The following is a 24,387-nucleotide window of genomic DNA, read 5'->3' on the forward strand; positions in this document are numbered from 1 at the left end:
CTCATCTAACTTCGGAATTTGATGTCTCTCTCTTATTATAGCTTCGTTTGCTCTTCGCATGTCAATACATAGTCTTATTTTCCCATTTGCTTTGGGTACCACTACTATTGGGTTTATCCAACTAGTTGGTCCATTTACTTTTTCTATGCAGTCATTTTTAACTAATCTGTCTATTTCATCTGATACTGTCTGTCTAGTATGGTATGGCAATCTTCTCACTGGTTGCTGGACTGGTGCGATTGACTCGTCAATGTGAAGTTTAAGCTGGAAATTCTTGAGTTTCCCCATTCCACTGAAAACTTTCTTGTGTCTATCTAAAACTTCTTGTATCTTTGGGTGTAGGACCTCTGAATTACTTGTTTTATCTGTGATGATTTTCTCTGCATTAGACAGTAGCATTTGTACAGGTGTTGTGTCCATGTTATTAATAGATTCAACATTTGGTGGGCCAATTCTGATAAGATCTAGTATCTTCGCACTTTTTAATCCTAATAATGCTCCTCCATCACCTTCGACTACATAGTACTTCAGTTTTGCTATTTTCCCATATGAAGTCCTGGTGTTTGCCTTGAATGTTCCTCTGACTTTCAATGGTGTTTTTCCTTGATAAGGATATATTTTTGTAGAACATTTTTCTAGTTTCGGTGCAGGAACAATCTTTTTGAATGTTTTTGAATCCAAAATATTTAAGGTTGATCCACTGTCGACAAGGATTGTTATTGGTGATTCTTGAACCTCTATCTCGAACAATGGTTTATCTTTCGACTTGATGCAGAATACATAACAATCATCTTCGTCACTTGAGTTTGACTCTTCTTCACTTGCATTGTCTTCTGTGGTTCTAACTTTGTGTTTCTGTCTGTCTAATTTTGTTTTACAGCATTTTGCAAAGTGTCCAATGAGACTGCATTTCTTGCATGTTTTCCCTTTTGTTATTCTACAATCTTTGCTAGAGTGTGACGTCATACCACATCTACCACAGGGGTTATTGTTGTAGAACTTTTTGCTGTCTCTGCTATCGTCACTCTTATTATAGACTTTCTTCCCATTGTTTTTGTTGTAATTTCGTTTGTTTCCGAAATGATTCCTTTTCATCATGGTGTTTACTTCACCTACACTTGATGCGTTTTCTTCAATTTTCTTTGTTTGACTTGCTGACTGTTCTAGAGCTCTTCCTATTCTTAAAAGTTTCTCTAGATTCAAGTCTGTTTCCTGAAGTAACCTTTTGCGAAATTTTGAAGATCGACATTTTGCGATGACTTGATCTCTGATCTCATCATCCAGACTTGTGTACTCACAGTATTGTGCTAACTTTCTTAGTCTGGTAACAAATGCATCAACTGATTCTCCACTTTCTTGCTTTGCTTCGTGGAAAATAATTCTTTCATATGGTACATTCTTCTTGACATTGAATTGATGGTTTAACTTTGTCAATGCTTGTTGAAATGTTGTGGCTTCATCTGAATCGGGTAAAGTGTCAAAGATTTGCTGTACTTCCTCTCCTGCCATGTGCAGAAGTGTGGTTCTTTTTTGACCATCATTTACGATCCCAGACGCCTCAATAAAGTAACTAAAACTCTTTCTCCACTTTTCCCAACGCTGTGCTAAGGTCGATGGCTCCCCTTTTGGGTCAAACTGTCTTAATGCTGGCAACTGTACTGGTATTGCAGCTGTAGCCATTCTGATTTTGACTTTTTATGCTTTTGTTTCGATAACTAATTCTATTAAAACTTGCATGAACTCGGATCCTCTGCTCGTCGCCAATTTGTAGTGTTCTAATACCTAGCTGACTAAGATGAACCTAGATTAGTCTGACCGATCAACTATGTGACACACACGCGAATTCTTATATTAAAATATACCGCCATATTTATTTCGTCTCCACGTTCTATATATACAATTCTCACGGTCGCCGATTATATACAAATACTACACACCTGAATAAATAATTTTACACTAATATTTATTTTTCTTGCTCCATTTTCAATCCCTCCACGTACCGATTTTAAGAAAAGTTTACCGCATTTAAGAAAAAACACTTTCTTAAAATGGACCAATATTTACTTAAAATAAGAAAAATATTTACTGAAGTGAGAAAACCGCCCGCGAAGAAATATTTTTTTACTTAATTTAAGTAAATTGATCTTATTTCTTTCAAGTAAAATTTTCTTATCAAGAAAAATAAACTTACTTCTCGGAATAGAAAACTTTACTTAAAACATGAATAGATTTAGTTTAATCTTTTTTTACACAATTTAAGATTTTATTTTTACCAGTGTGATTTAACGTCATATACATATGCTGCAGCTTTAATTTTTTCTTCCCAAGTTTTGTTTGCAAAATATCTATGATTCTCTGTTTTTACAACAGGCTGCGTATGCCCCTGGCAATAGGCACAGGCACAGGAGCGGTGCACGGAAGACGTAGAACTTCTTCTATTAGATAAAGAAGATGATGAAACTGATGAAGTTAAATTTAAATTTCAGATTTAATTATGCTGCATGAATTATGATGTCATATTTAAGTAATAGCAAATTTGGACATTTTCTGTGATCAGCAAATTTTAGAGCTGTTAAGTACGGAAGCTTATTAGTGCCATCTGTACGGACCTACTTTTCAAAAAAAAATTTTAATAAAAAACCACTTAAAAAATATTAAGTGTTTAAAAAATATTTTTTAATAAAAAACCACTTAAAAAATATTAAGTGGTCGAGAAAATATTTTTTAATAAAGAAACCCCTTTAAAAATACTAAGTGGTCGAGGGAATGGTAAAAATAACCACTTGTAAAAAAATATAAAGAAGGAAAGGCTAAGAACACGTATAAAACCATTTAAAAATGCATATGAAGTGAGCAGGCAAAAGTGGCACTAATACGCTTCCGTAAATACGCTTCTATAGATCTGCATGTTGGTTTGCAATCTATTTAGACAGTTATGCTTGATTCTAATCGATCTACGACCTCTCTTATGTTATTTTTATACTTCTTTCATGACACCATGATTCCTGTTAGCTTACAGTTAAGGCACTGTCACCAGCTTAAATCTGTTTTGAAGCTATAATAATGTTAAGTTTTAACAATTTATACTCCCTAGGTTTCCATAGACTTTCCTAGCCTAGCTATTTCATGGTTTTTCTCTGTCCTGAGCGTATGTCTCTGATATAATCAGGCCTCCCAGCGGTCATATATTTCATATATTTGGGAAATTCATCCAATTTATCATATATCTTCATAAATTTTGAAGATTTTTCATATATTATCATATATTTTAACTGTCTTCTTGTTTTTTCTTATTGATCTTGTGTAAATTGTACTCATCTGAATAAGTCAAAAGATTTTTAAGTTCTGAAGTTTGTATTTAAGCTACAATCCTGGACATGATATTCTTGGAAAAGGCCGACTTTTGGCTATTTCTTGAACTGGCCAAATGGAATCGCCTTGTCAAAACTCTGCAGCCGGCACGCTGCAAAAGCTTCGCTTTGGGAGATGTGTAGGTCAGGTAAATAGCGTCGAAAATGCGCTACTGGCAGTTTCTGCCATGTCCGCATTTTGAAACAATCAACACGACGGCCCGCTAAGGTGCTAAAATTCTGGGAAGCGGGGTGTGCTGACGTCAGCAAAAATTAGTATGGGTTAAGAATTTGAAACTAACCAAATAACCTAGCGATCCTTGACAAGTGAACTTTGACAAGTTCAGAATGCCTTTGTCTTTTGTAGAAACAGTGTTTATAACTGCTTGTGGGACGAACTATGAAATTGGGCCCTCTTTTCCAATAAATTAAGTCCGGGATTGTAGTAATTTACTATTTTACCAATCTTTGTTAGTGCTAACGTGCTTCTATAACGATATCTGAAATCCAATTTTTTTGCCTAATTTCGACAGGTATTTGGCTTAGTTTTTATTTTCAAACCTACTTTTTATCATATATTTGTCAATTTATCATATATTTACCTGAAAATGTTCATATATTCTCATATATTTACCCTAATTTTGGTCATATATTCATATATTTTGTATGACAATTTCCCTTGGAAAGTCTGTATAAAAAGCCTGTATATAAAAACACAAAAGCATGCATATATTTATTCATATTAACAAAGATAGAGAAAAGTATATTTAAATAGTATTGTATATTATTTATTTTATCTTTTAACGTATATTTATTTTGTAGTCTCAACGAATGTACAAGCTCGTATGACAGGAAAAATATATTACTTACTTACTAACTTAGTTACTTACTTGAAAATGATTGATTCGTGAAAATTTCGCTATGTTCGCAAAAATTTTAAATCAGGCTTATTTGCAAAAATTTTGCGAATTTCAGAAACATTTCTTCCCCTAAAGTAAATAATATTGGCTAAAGGAATAGAGGCTATCCACAAATAGGTGTTATCTCTCCAATGGCAAATTGGCTGTTAAACTCATGACCCCTCCCTTCCATGTTTTTTTTGACTTTGTACCAAAATGTACTATACACTAAAATAAATAGGGAAGTAATTGCTACTTCTACAGAAGCAAGAAGGTAAAGTAAAAAAAAGTATTTTTCAAATACACAAATTAATTTTAGAATACATGTTTTTCAAAATACACAAACTTATCTTAAAATATATAAATATTTTTTTAGAATACACAAAGTTATTTCAAAATACATAAAAATATTTTTCAGAATAGAGAAACAATATTTATAAAGAAACCTCTATTCACAAAGTGTGTTTAAGAATAAAACAATAATCAGAATATATGACGTGCTTTTAAAGTAATTGTGGGGAAAAATTATATATCAGTTTTGATTTATTTTGCTGAATTTACTTTTAGCCTGAATTCTAGCACACATACAAATTAGTTCTATTTAATGATCACTTCGTTTATATTTAACCAGCCGAATAACATTTCAAACTTAGGTTCAAGGCTATATGCAGTATTTTACACTTACTTTGAAGACTGAAGTTGGTATATTTTATATATATCATGAAGCAGTATCTGCATAGCTCTAATGCTTAAATTGTATTACCAGTGTTTTTCTAGGCATGTTTACTGCTAAGTGGTAGTCAAACAATAACAAAAGTTTACACCTAAGGAAATAACCCATAGCATATAATATATTCTAATTGTCACAAGAAGAAACACTAGACTTAAAAACCCACACACAAACTTCAAATTAAAGCAACTTAAGTTTGAGGACTACGCCTTCATATTGATTTTCATTGTAGTCTGTTTGCTAAAAAAGCTACCTGTATACCCACCCGTTAACTTTGACAATGGCAAAGGAACATTTAGGTAACTCTTTCATATGTCACATGCATGACCTGGTTTACTACAATTTGTTACATTTTTTAAGCCCCTAATTTAATTGGATTACTTACGTGAAGTACACAAAATACAAAATAACATGAAAACATGATTAGTTATAAGCAAATTTTTAGTTTGCTGCCATGTGGTTAACAATAGTTTGTCATACAATCTAATTATCAACATAATCATGGAATCACGTAACAAAAATGGATATGGAAATAGTCTTGGTTACCTAAAAAATAAATATAATGATGTACAATTTTGGACAAAACTATGTAGACAACAGCAAATTTCTGATTATCTGTTGAAAATGGTTATACTCTTTAGTTAGTTAACTGCAAATTTGGACAGCATTTAAAATCTCTTAGTCACACTTTCCTCACCATTGCACACTATGGAATGAAGGTCTTGAAATTTGATGTCAGCAACAATTAGCCCGTTTTAACAGTTGGAATTCTGATAATCAAATAGCGTACTACTTTTTGAAAGAAACCTAATTTAGAGTCTTGTCTATACATATTTTGAAGTTGCAGTCTTAGAATAAGAGTATAGGTAATCTTAGTGAGTTAGTGAGTTTGCGAGTCGCAAGTTGGTGAGTTGGTGAGTTTAAAAAATATACGGCTGCCGTTGTTCATTTGGTTATTTTTCCGGAATGTTTTTTTATTGTTAGCACGTTAAACCCGTTTTTTCGCTGGAATAGTCCGAAATGGACCTGGACTGATGCCTGATGGGATATTAGCTCATAAAGCTTTTCGCGCAAAAGGCTAACGCTTTTTTTATCTGCGGTGAACGGATTTGATGCATCTGCAAGATGTTTTTGTTTGAAAAAAAAGTGACACGTTGAAGCTGTTCCAAACGATCTTGGGCATCCACCCTGTAGTGGTCAAAATAGGCAAGGTCTCCTGTATTGGGCAATTCATACAATTTAAGACATAGACATAAGTGTGCACTTAAGCTTGGTTCCCACTGTGGTTTAACTTGGGTTTAAATATAAAACCTAACAGGTTTTAAATGTGTTTTAAAAATTAAAATAATACCTGAGCATTCCCACTGTGTTTTAAAAGCAAAAACATGTAGCGTTTCTCTCTTGGTACCCTTTGTGTGATTTATCAAAAATTACTGGATATTGGCAAAAAAGTACGCTAAGATTTTCTTCCTGTACCAAACTAAGTTTTTTTTCAGCCATTTTTTATTCTGTCTTAACGTGAAAATGCACAAAATGTGCCCTAAAATCTTTGAAAACTCCGCCATTTGTCAGCGCCTTTAAACTTTAAACCACAATATCAATATTTTTTATCTAAGTTTTTATTTTATCTATGGTTTAAACATGTTTTATGCGGTATTGGTAAACAATGGAACTACCCAGAATCAGCCAGAACCACCCAGAATCGCTAAAATTGAACCAAAACAAGTCATGCCAATCTATATAAAAGGCAGGGTTAATATGGTCGAAATCCAATACAAAAAACGGCCCAAAAAATGCTTCGTTTCCTGACCTAGATTAGAATATGGCTTTGCCTCCAATATTCAGGGGAAGGGCACTGGGACAGAAGCTATTGAATTTACAACTGACATATCGGCACAGGCCTTTTCAGGAGAGGCGTGCAATAGCACGCGCACACCTCCACACACACGCAAAGTGGCTTAGGCGTGCTATTGATAGCACCTGCAAAATGACAAATTTTATAAGAAGTTAACCAGTGCAGCACACCCAAAAACACACCTAAAATACTTGAGGCGTGAAAAGGCCTGTCGGCAACAACACATTATTGAAATTGAATTGTATGGAGAGAAAAATGAATTATATGGAAAATGTGCAAAATTCATAGTTAATTGCTATGGTTCTGAAGCAACAACACGAAAGCAAACAACAACAATGACAGATAATGTTAGAAGTATATTTCTCTTGTTTCATGTCATAACTACACTTGAGTTTGGGGAAAGGGGGGGGGATGTCAGGTTTGGTATCAGGGGGGCCCAAACCAGATGCGTGTGTTTCCATCCTTACCCTTAGTAAGACGTATCTCGTGGAAACGTCTGCGTATCTCGTGGAAACGCTAACTCAGCAACTCGCTTGGAAATTGGCTATATCTGAGCGACTCACTTGGAAATCGCCTACACCTCAGCAACTCGCTTGGAAATTGCCTACCTCTCCGCGACTCACTTGGAAATCGCCTACACCTCAGCAACTCGCTTGGAAATTGCCTACATCTCCGCGACTCACTTGGAAATCGGCTACACCTCAGCAACTCGCTTGGAAATTGCCTACTACCTGCTATGGCGTATCTCGTGGAAACGCACCTCATTTGTTAGGGAAACAAACGCATCTTCATCCCATTTTGCTGACAAAGGAAGCCCGACATCCCCAATTTACCCCAAACTGGATTTTTTAAAGGAGACAATTTTGCGATCCATCATGTTATTAGCTAACTTTCAAAATCTGATAATACACAACTTTAAATTGACAAATAATAACTACAATTGCTGTCAATAATACAAAATCAATGAATAAGGATTGTACTTTAATTTAGAGTTATAGCAGTAATAGCACTATCAATTGTTAGTGGCAGAAGCTGATAACAGTGCGTGGCGAAGTTTTAAATAATCGACGATAGAACTCTGAAAAGTGTTAGGAGGGGTATAGTTAGCAAACATATGTGTGGATAAGACTGCTAAACAATATTATATATTCAATATGTGGACGTAATGTCCCAAATTTTCGTGATGCCGTTGAGTCCTGCAATCCGAGAGGAACATTCTATCATAGCCCTATCAGATAGGTGGATATATCATCTATAGCAGTCACTAGACCATCTCCCAATGATTTTAGTAGCTGAGTCCGTAATGCCACATGACGCTGCTGCAGAAGCACCTCCAATGCAAAAACTATGTGTATTAAGATCAACGTAAAGTGGTAAACTAATTTTTAGGAAGGAAGACACATATTTTCTGGTAACAAAGTCGCCGCAATGCAAAACAATGGACCTGGCGTTGTATCGCGAAGGAGAAGGTAATTTTCTAAAGCAGCTACTGGACAGAGCTCACCGCCAATACGAGCCAAGCGAATTTTGAAACCCATTCGAAATGGATCAATTTTGGAACACTTTATATTAACAGTTGCTATGTTAGAGTCCGAGTCAATAATAATATCTGTGGCCATGAGATTTACAGAGGCATCAAATGTTTTAACTGATGGTGACACATATTCAGAAACGCGAAGAAGACCGAAGAACGCAAGTAGGATGAGGGCACGCCACATTAGTTTATCTATAGGCTTAAACCCTGATTGGCCAACAAATCGCAGCATATCCCGCAAATGAACGGGGGTGATTGGTAGACGTCTTAAACGTTGATGTGGGTGTGATCTGCGAATACCACGCACGACATAGTAGAGGCGACGCATTTTATAAATTTGTGTGGAGAAGCCAAGGACTACACTTTGGTATTGAATTGCGGATAAATACACTTTAATAGTGTTATATGTAACGTGGCGAGCTAGAGTTGCAAGGTGCGTTCAACTGCAGGATATGGTGCGATATGCAGGCTTTTGCAGAAACGAACATAACTACGGTGGCCAGATAAATAAGTTCGTCTAGTGTGAGCAGCAAGAGCAGCAGTAAAGTAACACCTCAGTTCGTCTTCAAGACTTCCAACACTGATTGAGGTAGTGGAGAGGGTTCTGCTAGTGCGTCTGGACACTTGGTCTTGAATAGTTGCACCTGTCCTAATTTTTTCCAAAACTCGCTTGGGGATAGCAGGCAATGAGCTTGCAGAGGGAGGAAGAGAAGCGGAGGAAGCAAAAGAAACTTGAGGAGCAGCAATTGCACAAAAGATATAGCCTGATCGAACAATTTTGGGTATTCAAAAACGGCTATGTGAAATGTTTATAAAATTGATCCTAAAGACTGGACACATATAACAAAAAAAAATTAAAAAATCCAACTTGAAGTGAGGTAGGTAGAAGTGAGCCTAAGTAGAAATTGCCAATGAGAAGATCATATGGATCTAAACTAGTAATCGGTTGAAAGCAACGCATAATTTTATTATTGGCGTTTAATAAGGTTCCTTGCGCCCAGGAGTCGAGTTAAAATTTATCTAAACTACTCAGGAGTGTTTCACGAGGCTTAACTCTCTGGTTTCACGGTAGTTCAACTACATTTTGCCGCTTTTCGCCGATCGTTGAGTGATTCCTTGTTTTCTGCCGTAAAATAGTCGACTTCGGCGGCAGCCGAAGTGTGGACTTTTGACCCTCTTAAACAAACAAATAATTTTGACGCCAAGAAGAATCGCGCCGAAGTGTGGACTTTTGGACTCTTGTAAAACAAAGAATATGTGACGTCAAGAAGAATCCCGCCGAAGTCGTCGAAATTTACGGGAAAGAAAGATTGAACTCTACCTTGGTATTGCCTCCCGGTAGCCGGTCGGTTTGATAGGGTAGGATTCAACATGTCTAAAGGAAGATGCTTTATCCAAAATGCGATTCCGTGGTTTTAAATTTAAATTATTATTAGAATTACGTCATTGACGTATTGTTGCGTAATACCGAAATGCATTGGGTGCGCATTTACCAGGAGAGTTCGCGGAAAAAGCCTGGAGGCACAATAAAAATCTAGATGGTGTCAAAGTTTTTTTTATTATTCTTGGATATTATAAAGAAAAAATAAAAGCTAAAAATAAATCAAAATCGAAATTTTTTTTCCACCGGATACTTTTGTAGATTGTAAAGAAAAACAGAAATATATATTCGAATCCATGAAAGATGTCAATGTAAAAGTTAGATATCTCGAGATAAAATCATTATCATTTCCCTGTTTATCAAAAAGATAAATCATTCGGAGTTGCTGGTGAGTTTTCAGTTATAATAAAAAAAATTGATCTTTTGACCAAGAAAAACAAAAAGCAGTAGTCTTCTTTAAAAAAGAAAATCTTTGTGTGTTTTACCAACTTAATTTTTTAGATATTAATTTAAAAAATCACAAGATTCTCTTCGAATAAATCAAGAACAAGGAGTCCCCAACAAATCCTTTGGTCCGGAACTCCTTTTGTGTTTTTTGGAAAAAAATCTTTTTGGTACGAAGTTTTGTCCCAGCTGATAACTAAACGGATTGTTTGGGTGACGAAAACAACTATCCGTCATGTACTTGCTTGGATTGGCGTAAAACCTTGTTGCCATCCGTTATTAGTGGCAATGTCGCAGATGTATCCTGGAAATCTTTATCGTCGCGATACACTTTATCTCCTTTTTTCATTTTGGAACATGAAGTTGTTAGCAAGGAGGTTACTTTGGAAGATAACCAAATGTAGAACGATCTTGTGTAGCCCGTAATATCCCCCGAGCCCGCGGGCCTTTGCCTCATTACGGAGTTTCATACCGCGCAGGTCTGGGCGCTAGCGAAGCGCTTGTAGGGACAAATTTTTGGCTTGTTTTCATTTGTCTCGATAGCCCAAATAATTTTCATGATCAGTTTTTCACAACTATTCTGGTTACTGCTGCGAAAAGAGGCAGAAATGCAAAATCCTGCCTGATGTTTCTTCAACTAATTTTTTACTTTAACTGACGTTTTGCTTTTTAATAACACGTTTAAATGGTGTTGCTAACCCTCTTTGTGGTATATTGACATGGGTAAGATGTTGGAATAGAAGAAAACTTAAATTACTGACTCTTATAGAGAGGCAAGAGAAGACATATTGTTGATGTTGGTTTTAGGGGTTAGCTTCCTGAAGTTTCAAGCTACATATACCATACATTTTGTGTTGTGAGGAATAAAGTAATGGTTAAAAAGAAACACTATTCTATCATTATCAGCGCACTTTTGTAAGAAGAAATAAAAATTACAGCTAGCTATAAAAAGACTTAAAGGAAGTTTTTTTACAGTAAGCTATAGCTAGCCTAGCTATATATGGATCTGCAAGTTTGACATGGATTAACGTGGAAGAGCATTTAATAAAGGATTTATTTGCAAAGTATAGCTAACTAGTTATATAAACCAGTATAGAAAGTGTTGCGGAGAGGTTGCCAAGGCAAAGGCATTAAGCACGGCAAGGAAAGGGCACGGCCTAAGGCAGGCAGGGAATCGGCAAGGCAGGGGGGTAGGCAAGACATGGAAGGCACAGGCAACGGCATAGTAGGCAGGCACCAGGAAAGGCATAGGAAGGATGGCAAGGAATCAGCATGGCAGGGGTAGGCAAGGCATGGAAGGCACAGGCAAGGGCATAGTAGGCAGGCACCAGGAAAGACATAGGAAGGACGGCAATTCAAAGACACGACAAAGGCAGGCAGGGAAACTGGAATAGGAAACAGCAAGGCAGGGGTAAGCAAGGCATGGGAGGCACAGGCAACAGCATAAGAAAAGGCATGAAAAGGGTAGGCAATTAGTTTACCCGTCCTTTAGCTATATACTGCATTTCATGTCATGCTACTGTGGTTACCATCTTGCGTAGAGACAGACAGAATACTGCTATTATTAAAAAGAGACTAGTCGTTAGCCCGTGGAAAAATCCACGGGGTCGCCCGTCCTTTATATATCACATTTCGTGTTTCCGTTACGGGACGCGGTCACCCTTTTGAACACACAGACAAAATACGGCTATTATAATAGAGACTAGTCGTTAACCCGTGGAAAAATCCACGGGGTCGCCCGTCCTTTATATATCGCATTTCGTGTTTCCGTAACAGGACGCGGCTTTCGCGGACACACAGACAGACGACGGCTATTATTAAAGAGATAGTCGGTTACTCGTGGAAGATTCCACGGAGTCGTCCGTCCTTTATGTAACTCATTTCGTGTTTCCGTAACACGACGTATTCCTCGCGGACAGACCGACAAAATACGGCTATTATTAAAGAGACTAGTCGTTAACCCGTGGAGAAATCCACGGGGTCGCCCGTCCTTTATATATCACATTTCGTGTTTCCGTAACAGGACGCGGTAACCCTTTTGAACACACAGCCAGACGACGGCTATTATTATAGAGACTAGTTGGTAGCCCTTTGAAAAAACAAGGGGTCGCCCATCCTTTATATATCACATTTCCGTAACAAAAAGACAAACAGAGGCACGAACAGACAGACGACGCCTGCCCGTGTAAAAATCCACGGGATCGCCCGTCCTTTACGTTTACCCGTCGCAACAAGGTGGATAAAAATATATCTCATTTGATATTCGTTTTGGAATAGCTTAATTTATGATGGTGTCCATCAGTTGACATTAAAATTTTGAATCTATCAAGGGAATAAAAAAATTCTTCAATATAGAGTTAAGATAATTAACAAATTTAATAACATCTAACCCTTCGTAAAACAAGGTAGACAAAATATTTGTTTATCTAGTTAATTTCAATGGAAAAAATGTTGTTTTTTTCAAAGTATTTATTTTTTTCAATGGAAAAAATGTTGTTTTTTTCAAAGTATTTATTTTAAATTCAGCCTGAAAAATAGTTTAGCAATTGTTTGAATTTTGGCAATATTTAGGCCCATTTTAAATTTAGGATATTTTATTAAAAAAAAGTGCACCTCGTTTTACAAAGGGTTAGTAATAAAAATACATTTTAATATTGTGGCTTATACGGCCCACCACGACCGCGTCTCCCACCACGACCGCGTCTCCAACCACGACTGCTACTTCTACCACGATCCCGTCGCCCACCACAAAACTCAACCCCGCCATTATGCACCCAACGTCCAAACACTTCTAGGTCCATTGACCCGCTATGTCTAAGTCTGTACTGTAAAAATTTTGTCCATACTTGCACTTAAAGAAAAAATAATGTAAAGGTTAATACAATAAGTAACATAGATAATACCTAAGGTATACCAAAGTTTTAGATCCTAACAAAATTTTGAATACATGAAAAGTGATTTCTTACTCAATTCCATGTTGGGAGCTGTTTCGGTGGGGTCTTCTTCATTGGTCCACTCGACCCCACCCTGCTTTAGCCATCGGCCAAACGACCGATAATTCATGGAGCCAGGATGTTGTATCCTGTGCTCCACGAATTTAGCATAAAGTGAAACTATAAAAAACGGTATAATATATAATAACAGGTATAATTTTTTTATTTATTAATACCACTAATAGTAACAAAATCAATAATATACTTACCAAGTTCTAAGTTAATTTGTGCCGCCATTTTTTTCTCTATATTTGCTAAAAAACACAAATAAATCAGTTGTAAAACATCACAAATTATTTCTAGATTATCAGTACAGTACACTCCCGATAACTCGAACCTCAAGGGACCAAAAAAATAGTTCGAGTTATCGAATGTTCGACTTACCGGGGCATTCGATAACTCGAACTTTGGCCGATAAGTGAAAATAGTTCGAGTTATTAAAATTTTTTTTTCTTTTCTATTCTAACAAGAATACAGTCATAGTTATACATCACTGAAAAAAGTTCTAATGTGACTCTGTTTCACTGTAGCGGTAACGTCTCTCTCTGTCAATTAAAATACAGGAGAAAAAAGTTTTTGTCAACTTTGGAAGAACAATTTATATTATTGAAAGAAAAGTAGTCACTTTTTACCGAGATTGTTTTCATTTTTCCTCTGAAGTTCGAGTTATCGGGGGAATTTCTGTCCAGGTTCGACTTAACAAATGTTCGAGTTATCGGGGGTTCGAGTTATCGAGTGATTTTTGTGAGAAAGTATTAGTGAAGGTTCAACGGGAATTCAAAAACAGTTCAAGTTACTGGAAGTTCGAGTTATTGGGCGTTCGAGTTATCGGGAGTGTACTGTATATATTTTCGGATGCTTAGAAAGAATCTTATTATTTATGAATGTTTAATAATAAAATTAAAGAATGGTCAAAAAATCTACAAGGTGCTACATAGTGACAAAAAAATACAGTAGTCAATTTTGTACATATTTATTTGGATATTTATTTGGATATTTATAAAAAATTTATTACGTAATATGTGAACGGTCCCTAACTGTCTGGTGCAGACGATATAATGAAATACTTCAGAACAATTTTCTATATGTATACTAATATATATATTTATTATTAATTTTTCCCAAAAATACCAAGAAAAAAATGAATTTTCGCCAAATGGACAAAAGCTTGCTAAATTAATTCCCTTGTGGTAGCTAAAATTTACTGACTAAACTCACAAATAATCTATGCTATGGAACAAAACAATATCAAAGGAAATATTCAGTGCCAAATGGTTTTATATAACAAGTAAATGTAGCAACATATCTCGCCTACTATATACGGCCATACGTATCCAGAAGACGTTTAACGTAAGTAGCTTCACAGGTAATTTAAAATCTTGATTTGAATTCTACGTGACGTTACTGCTACCGTATAAAAGTAGACCTAACAAACAAGTTCAATCTGTCTATTAACTGCAATACTGGTAAACTTCTAATCATTTTTCTCACTTTGCAACCTTGTTGTCACTAGCAACTATGAGGGGTCCTATAACAGTAAGATACTATACTAATAACTGATATAAACAAGGGGAATTATTTGAGGATTATGATGATTAGAAAATTGTGTAACTCTTAAAAATAAAGTTAGAACAATCAAATTTCCAAACACAGGCTAGAACTAAGGCTCTACCACTCCCCACCCTTAATGCTACGATTTCAGAAAAAAGCTTGTAAAGTATATGCTTACCAAATAAATCCTCTAGTATGTCTCATCCTCTACTTTTTTCTCATATGTGATCAATTGCCATTGTTAATGTAAAGAAATTTCCTAAATGATTTACAACTAGAATGTTAATTTTCGTACTAAAGTAACTGCATTATGAATTAAGCAGTCAAAAAATCAAATGACATGATCATTTGGCTGTCCAAACTAACTGTGACAGAGTAGTCATGAAAAATACTGATGTGAAAAATTAGCAAAGATTTTACTGGTGGTACAATGACATAATCATGTCAAATTTTATACAGAAGGAAATTTAAAAAGGGTGTGGTTTCAAAATTGTTAAAATAACTTAAAAATTACATTACACAATGAAAATGGTCTCGCCTTTATGTATAGTACACATTTAAATATAAAATTAATTAATAAGAGGTACTTATCTGATTGTTTTTCATTTAAAATAACTGCCATGTTATATCTTCCAGTAGAATTTGAAAAAACTTGCTAACGTCTTCTACAAATTCCTTGAAAGTTTATTATAGTACCTGAAAACAGGAAAAAGACAAAAGAGAGCAACAAAGGAACTGAAACTGTACAGTATCATTCAAATTACAAAATACATTAACTTTCACATATTTAGTGCAAATTCAATTCCTTTTTATAAGGTATTAATTGCCGGTCTCCTCCATCCCCTTACAACCGGACCTATCCTCACCGATATATCTCTTTAATGTCCTCACATAATTTTTAATTTTTTTCCTTCGTGGTTTAAAATCAAGACTGTGTGATATCTTAAGTATCATCATGGCCAGTTAAAAATTATCATATAATAAAATCTTTTCATAATATACTCATTTTGAGGAACATTAAAGTGTCAGATTTTACATTTCAGGATTTACTGACATTGGTTTCAATAGTTACCATACTCAATGATGGATCATACTTAATTTGTAAAAACTTTTGCAAAATAAACACAAAAAGTTCAAATCTAATTTTTGTGTTAACTTAGTAAAACTTGAAACTTAGTAAAGTCAATCACAATGTTAAATTTCATTTTATGCAAAAAAACATTTCTTTTTTGGCTTAAACGCTTTCTCTCAGTAACGTTTCCATAAATTAAGTTATATGAACCCCTGGCATAATTTTAAGTATATATACATACGCAATATATGTAACTAAATTTTTAGAATGTCATACACTGTATGCTTTTATTAACACATAAAATTTTACAAAAAAAGGGGAGGAAACCAAGAAGTGACCCACTTTTAAATTGACTTAGCTTAATGTTAAAAACCTTTTGTTTTACATTCTTAGAAGGAAAAAAGACAAGAAGGTAAATCAACCCAAAAGTCAGGTTACAAACTTGATTATATTAGGGCCTTCAGTAACTTAAGACTTGGTATGTGTTCATGAGCATGCATTTTAGACAAAAAGCCTTGTAAATAAAAGATTTTTCAGTGTTAAATAAGGACAATTTAAATTTGATTATCAAAACTTTAATAAACTTTGAGTGCACACAAATGCTTAGGCTTCTTACAAAAAACGAGGATTAATTTGCCTTTAAATTGAGTTTGTTGATAATAATCACACATCGTGATGCCTGATGTTAGGCAGAGTATTTTTACTTTATTTTAACCATGATTCTTGGATACAGCTTACTATACATTGATATTAAATCAAGTATCTGACTTCGGCTTATTACATCCAATAATTACGAATTCATGGGCAGACGGTTGTTTTGAGAAACAACTATTCTGTCTGTTGAACTAAAAATGTTTACCATGATTCTTGGATACAGCTTACTACACATTGATATTAGATCAAGTGTTTGACTTCGGCTTATTACATCCAATAATTACGAATTCATGGGCAGACGGTTGTTTTGAGAAACAACTATTCTGTCTGTCGAACTAAAAATGTTTACCATGATTCTTGGATACAGCTTACTATACATTGATATTATAATCAAGTATTTGACTTCGGCTTATTACATCCAATAATTACGAATTCATGGGCAGACGGTTGTTTTGAGAAACAACTATTCTGTCTGTTGAATTAAAAATGTTTACCATGATTCTTGGATACAGCTTACTATACATTGATATTAAATCAAGTATTTGACTTCGGCTTATTACATCCAATAATTACGAATTCATGGTCAGACGGTTTTTATTTTGTTTATTTTCTAAATCAAAATTTTACTTCGCATATTGATTTCACAACAAATATATGAACATATACAATGTTTTTTAATGTATATTATCTGCAACATAGGTTAATTTCAGTTGTGATTATCATTATGATTGAGATGTGCATATAATACATGAGCAATCTGCAGATGGTGAAGGACAAACTGCATCTTCAATATCATCATCGCAAAACTCGTCAAGGTCTTTCAGCAAGTTAATATACTTTACTATAGTGATATCAAATTTTTTGATGGTTTCATTCGATAATGCTTTCAGTCGTTGCTCTTCCTCTTGTCTGGCTTTCATACGAGGATGTGTATTAACGTACAAGAGACGTTCTTGAGTAATTGGCTCGACAAGTGCCCAATTCCTTTCTTTTTCGCATCTTGAAAATGCAGTGTAAGCTGTACCAAGGTTATTTTTTTCCATCTGAATTGATTGTTGTAACTTGATACGCATGTGGGTGGCAGTTTTACCATCTCCAATCGACATACCCTGACTTTTAGCAATTGTTATCGCATATCCTGGCATCAATGGCAGGCCATTTCTGCTGCAACAATTAGATTCACATCGACCTTCAACAGCAGTAAATTTGTGTGGAGAAGCCAAGGACTACACTTTGGTATTGAATTGCGGATAAATACACTTTAATAGTGTTATATGTAACGTGGCGAGCTAGAGTTGCAAGGTGCGTTCAACTGCAGGATATGGTGCGATATGCAGGCTTTTGCAGAAACGAACATAACTACGGTGGCCAGATAAATAAGTTCGTCTAGTGTTTGGAGCAAGAGCAGCAGTAAAGTAACACCTCAGTTCGTCTTCAAGACTTCCAACACTGATTGAGGTAGTGGAGAGGGTTCTGCTAGTGCGTCTGGACACTTGGTCTTGAATAGTTGCACCTGTCCTAATTTTTTCCAAAACTCGCTTGGGGATAGCAGGCAATGAGCTTGCAGAGGGAGGAAGAGAAGCGGAGGAAGCAAAAGAAACTTGAGGAGCAGCAATTGCACAAAAGATATAGCCTGATCGAACAATTTTGGGTATTCAAAAACGGCTATGTGAAATGTTTATAAAATTGATCCTAAAGACTGGACACATATAACAAAAAAAAATTAAAAAATCCAACTTGAAGTGAGGTAGGTAGAAGTGAGCCTAAGTAGAAATTGCCAATGAGAAGATCATATGGATCTAAACTAGTAATCGGTTGAAAGCAACGCATAATTTTATTATTGGCGTTTAATAAGGTTCCTTGCGCCCAGGAGTCGAGTTAAAATTTATCTAAACTACTCAGGAGTGTTTCACGAGGCTTAACTCTCTGGTTTCACGGTAGTTCAACTACATTTTGCCGCTTTTCGCCGATCGTTGAGTGATTCCTTGTTTTCTGCCGTAAAATAGTCGACTTCGGCGGCAGCCGAAGTGTGGACTTTTGACCCTCTTAAACAAACAAATAATTTTGACGCCAAGAAGAATCGCGCCGAAGTGTGGACTTTTGGACTCTTGTAAAACAAAGAATATGTGACGTCAAGAAGAATCCCGCCGAAGTCGTCGAAATTTACGGGAAAGAAAGATTGAACTCTACCTTGGTATTGCCTCCCGGTAGCCGGTCGGTTTGATAGGGTAGGATTCAACATGTCTAAAGGAAGATGCTTTATCCAAAATGCGATTCCGTGGTTTTAAATTTAAATTATTATTAGAATTACGTCATTGACGTATTGTTGCGTAATACCGAAATGCATTGGGTGCGCATTTACCAGGAGAGTTCGCGGAAAAAGCCTGGAGGCACAATAAAAATCTAGATGGTGTCAAAGTTTTTTTTATTATTCTTGGATATTATAAAGAAAAAATAAAAGCTAAAAATAAATCAAAATCGAAATTTTTTTTCCACCGGATACTTTTGTAGATTGTAAAGAAAAACAGAAATATATATTCGAATCCATGAAAGATGTCAATGTAAAAGTTAGATATCTCGAGATAAAATCATTATCATTTCCCTGTTTATCAAAAAGATAAATCATTCGGAGTTGCTGGTGAGTTTTCAGTTATAATAAAAAAAATTGATCTTTTGACCAAGAAAAACAAAAAGCAGTAGTCTTCTTTAAAAAAGAAAATCTTTGTGTGTTTTACCAACTTAATTTTTTAGATATTAATTTAAAAAATCACAAGATTCTCTTCGAATAAATCAAGAACAAGGAGTCCCCAACAAATCCTTTGGTCCGGAACTCCTTTTGTGTTTTTTGGAAAAAAATCTTTTTGGTACGAAGTTTTGTCCCAGCTGATAACTAAACGGATTGTTTGGGTGACGAAAACAACTATCCGTCATGTACTTGCTTGGATTGGCGTAAAACCTTGTTGCCATCCGTTATTAGTGGCAATGTCGCAGATGTATCCTGGAAATCTTTATCGTCGCGATACACTTTATCTCCTTTTTTCATTTTGGAACATGAAGTTGTTAGCAAGGAGGTTACTTTGGAAGATAACCAAATGTAGAACGATCTTGTGTAGCCCGTAATATCCCCCGAGCCCGCGGGCCTTTGCCTCATTACGGAGTTTCATACCGCGCAGGTCTGGGCGCTAGCGAAGCGCTTGTAGGGACAAATTTTTGGCTTGTTTTCATTTGTCTCGATAGCCCAAATAATTTTCATGATCAGTTTTTCACAACTATTCTGGTTACTGCTGCGAAAAGAGGCAGAAATGCAAAATCCTGCCTGATGTTTCTTCAACTAATTTTTTACTTTAACTGACGTTTTGCTTTTTAATAACACGTTTAAATGGTGTTGCTAACCCTCTTTGTGGTATATTGACATGGGTAAGATGTTGGAATAGAAGAAAACTTAAATTACTGACTCTTATAGAGAGGCAAGAGAAGACATATTGTTGATGTTGGTTTTAGGGGTTAGCTTCCTGAAGTTTCAAGCTACATATACCATACATTTTGTGTTGTGAGGAATAAAGTAATGGTTAAAAAGAAACACTATTCTATCATTATCAGCGCACTTTTGTAAGAAGAAATAAAAATTACAGCTAGCTATAAAAAGACTTAAAGGAAGTTTTTTTACAGTAAGCTATAGCTAGCCTAGCTATATATGGATCTGCAAGTTTGACATGGATTAACGTGGAAGAGCATTTAATAAAGGATTTATTTGCAAAGTATAGCTAACTAGTTATATAAAAAAGAGCACAGATGAAATCGACTGAAAATAAAATACACACTTCAATGATATAATGACTGGCTTTGACTTTTCGTTAAAAGTTATTATATATAAATATTACATAACTAGCTAGAAAGGGATATATATAATAGCATGTTACACTGTATTAATGTGTTCTTAATTTCGGTAAAATGCAAGAATAAATTTAGGTAAGGTCCACTTTTGCAATTTTGTGATAGCTATAGTAATTTGGTACATTGACATAAGAAAAATTTGGCACCCGAAAATATTTGACGAAAACAGTTAAAGTCACTAAATTTGTTTAAAATGTTGTTTTCCATTAAATTTGTTTATTTTAACCACAGTATGTTATTTTATTTTATATTTCGCAGCGGTTGAAACTTTGTACTTTACAGATTAAAATTATTCCAATGCAAAATTGAGGCGTAGCAATTTTAAAGGCTAAGTTGGTGTTTGAACTGCACTGTTAAGTTGAGTGATATTAGAAATGATCCTATTTTTTAGCATCTGGGCACTTACCCACCTATATATCTGATTACTGTATGAGTAAGGCTACGATATATATATGAGTGACCCAGTGTGACCCCTAGCTAACAAAAACTACAACGAGACAGATACAGCCAGCTTTGTGACAATTTTTAATTTGGTTTATAAAAAATGTAGGTAGCTCCGCCCTGGTTAGTTAAATAAAGTTTCTAGCAAACACAAAATAAGAAATTTTGGAATTGTTTTTTAATATTATAGCTAGCTAGGTATCTTTTTAATGGGCATGAATTAGTTTAGAAAAAAAAACATTGTTTTCTTTACTTGTGTTTAATGAGCTATATTATTTTGGGTGTGCTAGTAGCTATATAAATCTTGAATGACATGCTAGCAATTCCTCTTTGATCAGCACTGTGATATTTTTAAGACAATATTAAAACTTGTGATGTAACTAACTACCAAAATAAGGTTTCTTTTTCATGATGAGTGTACCCCACAACTTGAAGTAATTAAATTAATACCAAGTTTAGGTCTTAAACCTTCATAATATACAATCTTATGTCAATACTGAGTATCCTTCCTTTAAATAATTGTAAAATCAATATATCGCACCGGTTTAAAAAGTAAAAATACAAAGGAAAAAGTGAATAATTCTCTTGGTACTGCATGTTTTTCTTAGCAAATGCCTTACGCTATGCGGGGGATATAAAAATTTGTCCCTACAAGCGCTTCGCTAGTGCCCAGACCTGCGCGGTATGAAACTCCGTAATCTCTTAATTGTTTCACGGTATATGCATTCATATCATCCTCTTTATTATATGAATGTTAGAGCTCAACCAACAACATTTCTGGGACAGACTTCGACTAGGGGATTTTCCCTATATTGTGCAATGAAGCGTGACGCCATTTCTAGGGCAGTTTACTCATTTGCTGTATGATGTGCGTGCGCGACTGTCCCAGAACATACATTTTACTATCTCTAGGAAGACAATTTGGTTGTGGAAAGACCAAAAGTTATAGGATCAACATATTTAAGTAAAAAATTCCAACCTCTCCTAAAACCAAAACCAAAAAAATCGGCGTGTTCGGGAAGAGTCGGCTTGGCTGCTGAAAAAAAAGTTTTCATCCATAATCAACATTGTCTCTAAAAAAGAAGAAAATCATGCGACATCTGTGGTTGAAGAGTTCCCTGAATACGATCCTTCTGTCATTTATGATGTACCAATGGAGCAGGAGCAGTTTAATGACGCTGCTGCTCAACTACCAATAAAATCTGGATAAATCGGGGATCTGGGTAATAAGTGCGTCTTAAGGAAGCCATATTTAATGCCGAAGTATTTTAAATATGAGTTAATTTTAAAATTTTAAACCACGAAATGGCATTTTGGATAAAGCATCTTCCATGTCTAAAGGCTAAGGAAGCTTTGTATTGACTTGCAGCAAGTAAATGGAAGGCTTGAATATATGATCCCGAATGAAGTTGAGCAATGTTGCTAAGAAGAAACATGACTGGAAAACATTTATTCTCTGTGTCGCTTGGGATTGCAGAAGAAAGCAGTTTGGCAGAACAAAATCGTAGCCTTAACTTTATAATGATAACGTTTTCAGGTACATCTGTTTACTGTTAATCCCATTAATTTTGAGCTTTCTATTGCTGTGCTAGCAAGTGTGAGCATGAAACTGTTTAGAGTTTCACTTTCAACAAATCTAAAAGGCCTGTCTCAAACTCAAAGTTCTTGTGTTGTCTTGGGGTTACCCACAAGTAACAAGACAATTGATAGCAATACAATAAATCGAATAGCTGCCTAACAACTTGTATGTTTACTTTGTAGATTCAAAGCTTCTGGCAATAGACACTTTTTAAACGATTTCTTAAAATGCCACAAGACCACAGACGAGAACACTAGTCGTGACTAGTTTTGAGAGAATGACTTCAACAAGACTTGATGATGATTGGTTTAAAAGCTCTAATCTTATATTGAAATAATTCCTAGGAACGATGTTAATTATAAAAATTAGGAAAAAAGCATGGTTTTAATTAATTGGTGAAATGACGAAAGTTTTTCACATTTCACTAAAGAAGTTATGCTGACGGGCATGGAAAATGTTTGTGGTTCTACCAACATAACGAAAATGACTTAGCATATATACATATACAACGCTATCATGATGGACACAAAATGTGTGTAGTTAACGATATCTGTTTTTAAATGATTTGTTTTCTTAGAAATTTTAGTTAGTTAGTGTTTATGGCTAACAGCTAGATATTTCCAAGTTTGATTCAACATTTCAAGGTCTTAGCCAAAAACGGTTACTGAAAAATAAAACATTGTTTGTTTTTTTTGGTTGGCTAAGGGCTAAATATTTTTGACTGAATGTTTTGCTAAATCAGTGGTCATTCACTTGTTATGGTAGGTTGTGTTGTTTTTAATTAGCTATTGCTGCGTAAAAACCAAATTTTATATACTTACTTGTGCAAAATCATGATATAGTTTTGCTATTTTTATGTTATTTATCTGTTATTGTTTATGGTGTACTATGATCTAATAATACAAATAAAGCCTATTTACAATGCAGTTTGTGTTGTTGTTGTTGCTTATTTCTCTATCTGTCTCCTTTTTCATGTGATTAAATGTTTCAAATAGATTAAGTATGAAAAGTTTTTATTAGTAATAGATACCGTTTTGCATGTCTTTTACAGAATATAGTTTCTCCAAATTTATAGCCTAGTCTTAATTCTTTGAAAACATTTTGCTGTAATTGAAAAATGTATTATAAGATTGAAAAGGGAAAACACGAGGCCAAAATTTCACGCAGATACAATTTACTATATACAGGTTAGAGCAGGATCGTATCATAATCGTCTATCGCGGTGAATGAACATAAACAACACTGTACATAACATAACGAGTTATCATAATGGCAACCTGGCTACAAGGTTGGCGTTACTGGTATAAAAGACATAATGGCTCTAGGGTAGTTAAAAAGTGACAGTTTCTGGGCTCCTAACATGATATAATATATAAAATGAAACAAACCGACCTGGCTACATGCAATATCTGTCCTGAAGAAATATCTGAAGGTTTCTCCTGATCCCAGAGGTACATGATCCAAAATTTGCTAGAGTCATTGGTTGTCATTGGATGCGCTGCCATTATAGTAATTGAAGCCAAAAGATGGAGCTGATGATATTAGTAGGTTGCAGTGATAGATGCTTCTTGAAAACGTGGAGCTTGTAAAGTTCTTAAGAAGATATCTTTGTGAAGAAGATTTAACTGTCTGTCGTCGTTGAAAAATTGCGTCCTTGTTGCTTCAACAAACTTGCAAACGGTTGCAAAAACTTTTCAAATTTCTTCTTATGTTAAGACGTCCGCCATCTTAACGGTCAGCATGCGAAAATCAAACCAAACTATTAGCAAAATGTGATGATGGAAACTAGTTGACTTTAGCTGCTCCCATTTTATAGGTAGGCAAGGCAATCTTAGGGGCCTGGATCTACAACAGTATTGGTTAGTTACCTTGAGGGCCCCTAGTGTTCATGCCTTGTGACCACCCTTTTCACTAGTCTACCATTCTAGATTTGGAATAACATTGAGTTTCTAAAGTATATCCTTCAATGATGCTAGTAGCCATCTTTGTTGACACTTGAATACTGAATGC

At 35.1% G+C, this 24,387-nt stretch overlaps 1 protein-coding gene and 1 long non-coding RNA gene across 2 annotated transcripts; one reads left to right on the forward strand and one right to left on the reverse strand.

Annotated features, from left to right (window-relative positions):
- Positions 1 to 10,821: 10,821 nt before the first annotated feature.
- LOC130644990 (uncharacterized) lies at positions 10,822 to 16,286 on the reverse strand. Its single transcript, XM_057450820.1, has 4 exons — positions 14,916 to 16,286; positions 13,396 to 13,440; positions 13,160 to 13,306; positions 10,822 to 13,044 (listed from the first exon to the last, which is right to left on the reverse strand). Exons 2-4 carry the CDS (start codon positions 13,421 to 13,423, stop codon positions 12,842 to 12,844), a joined length of 378 nt encoding a protein of 125 aa, XP_057306803.1. The 5' UTR covers positions 13,424 to 13,440; positions 14,916 to 16,286; the 3' UTR covers positions 10,822 to 12,841.
- Positions 16,287 to 18,444: 2,158 nt separating this feature from the next.
- On the forward strand, positions 18,445 to 21,075 carry LOC130644993 (uncharacterized). The gene is made up of 2 exons (XR_008982664.1): positions 18,445 to 18,873; positions 18,975 to 21,075. It is a non-coding gene; the product is annotated as an uncharacterized LOC130644993 (long non-coding RNA).
- Positions 21,076 to 24,387: the final 3,312 nt, after the last annotated feature.

The sequence above is a fragment of the Hydractinia symbiolongicarpus genome, chromosome 5 (assembly GCF_029227915.1).
Source record: "Hydractinia symbiolongicarpus strain clone_291-10 chromosome 5, HSymV2.1, whole genome shotgun sequence".
NCBI lineage: Eukaryota > Metazoa > Cnidaria > Hydrozoa > Anthoathecata > Hydractiniidae > Hydractinia > Hydractinia symbiolongicarpus.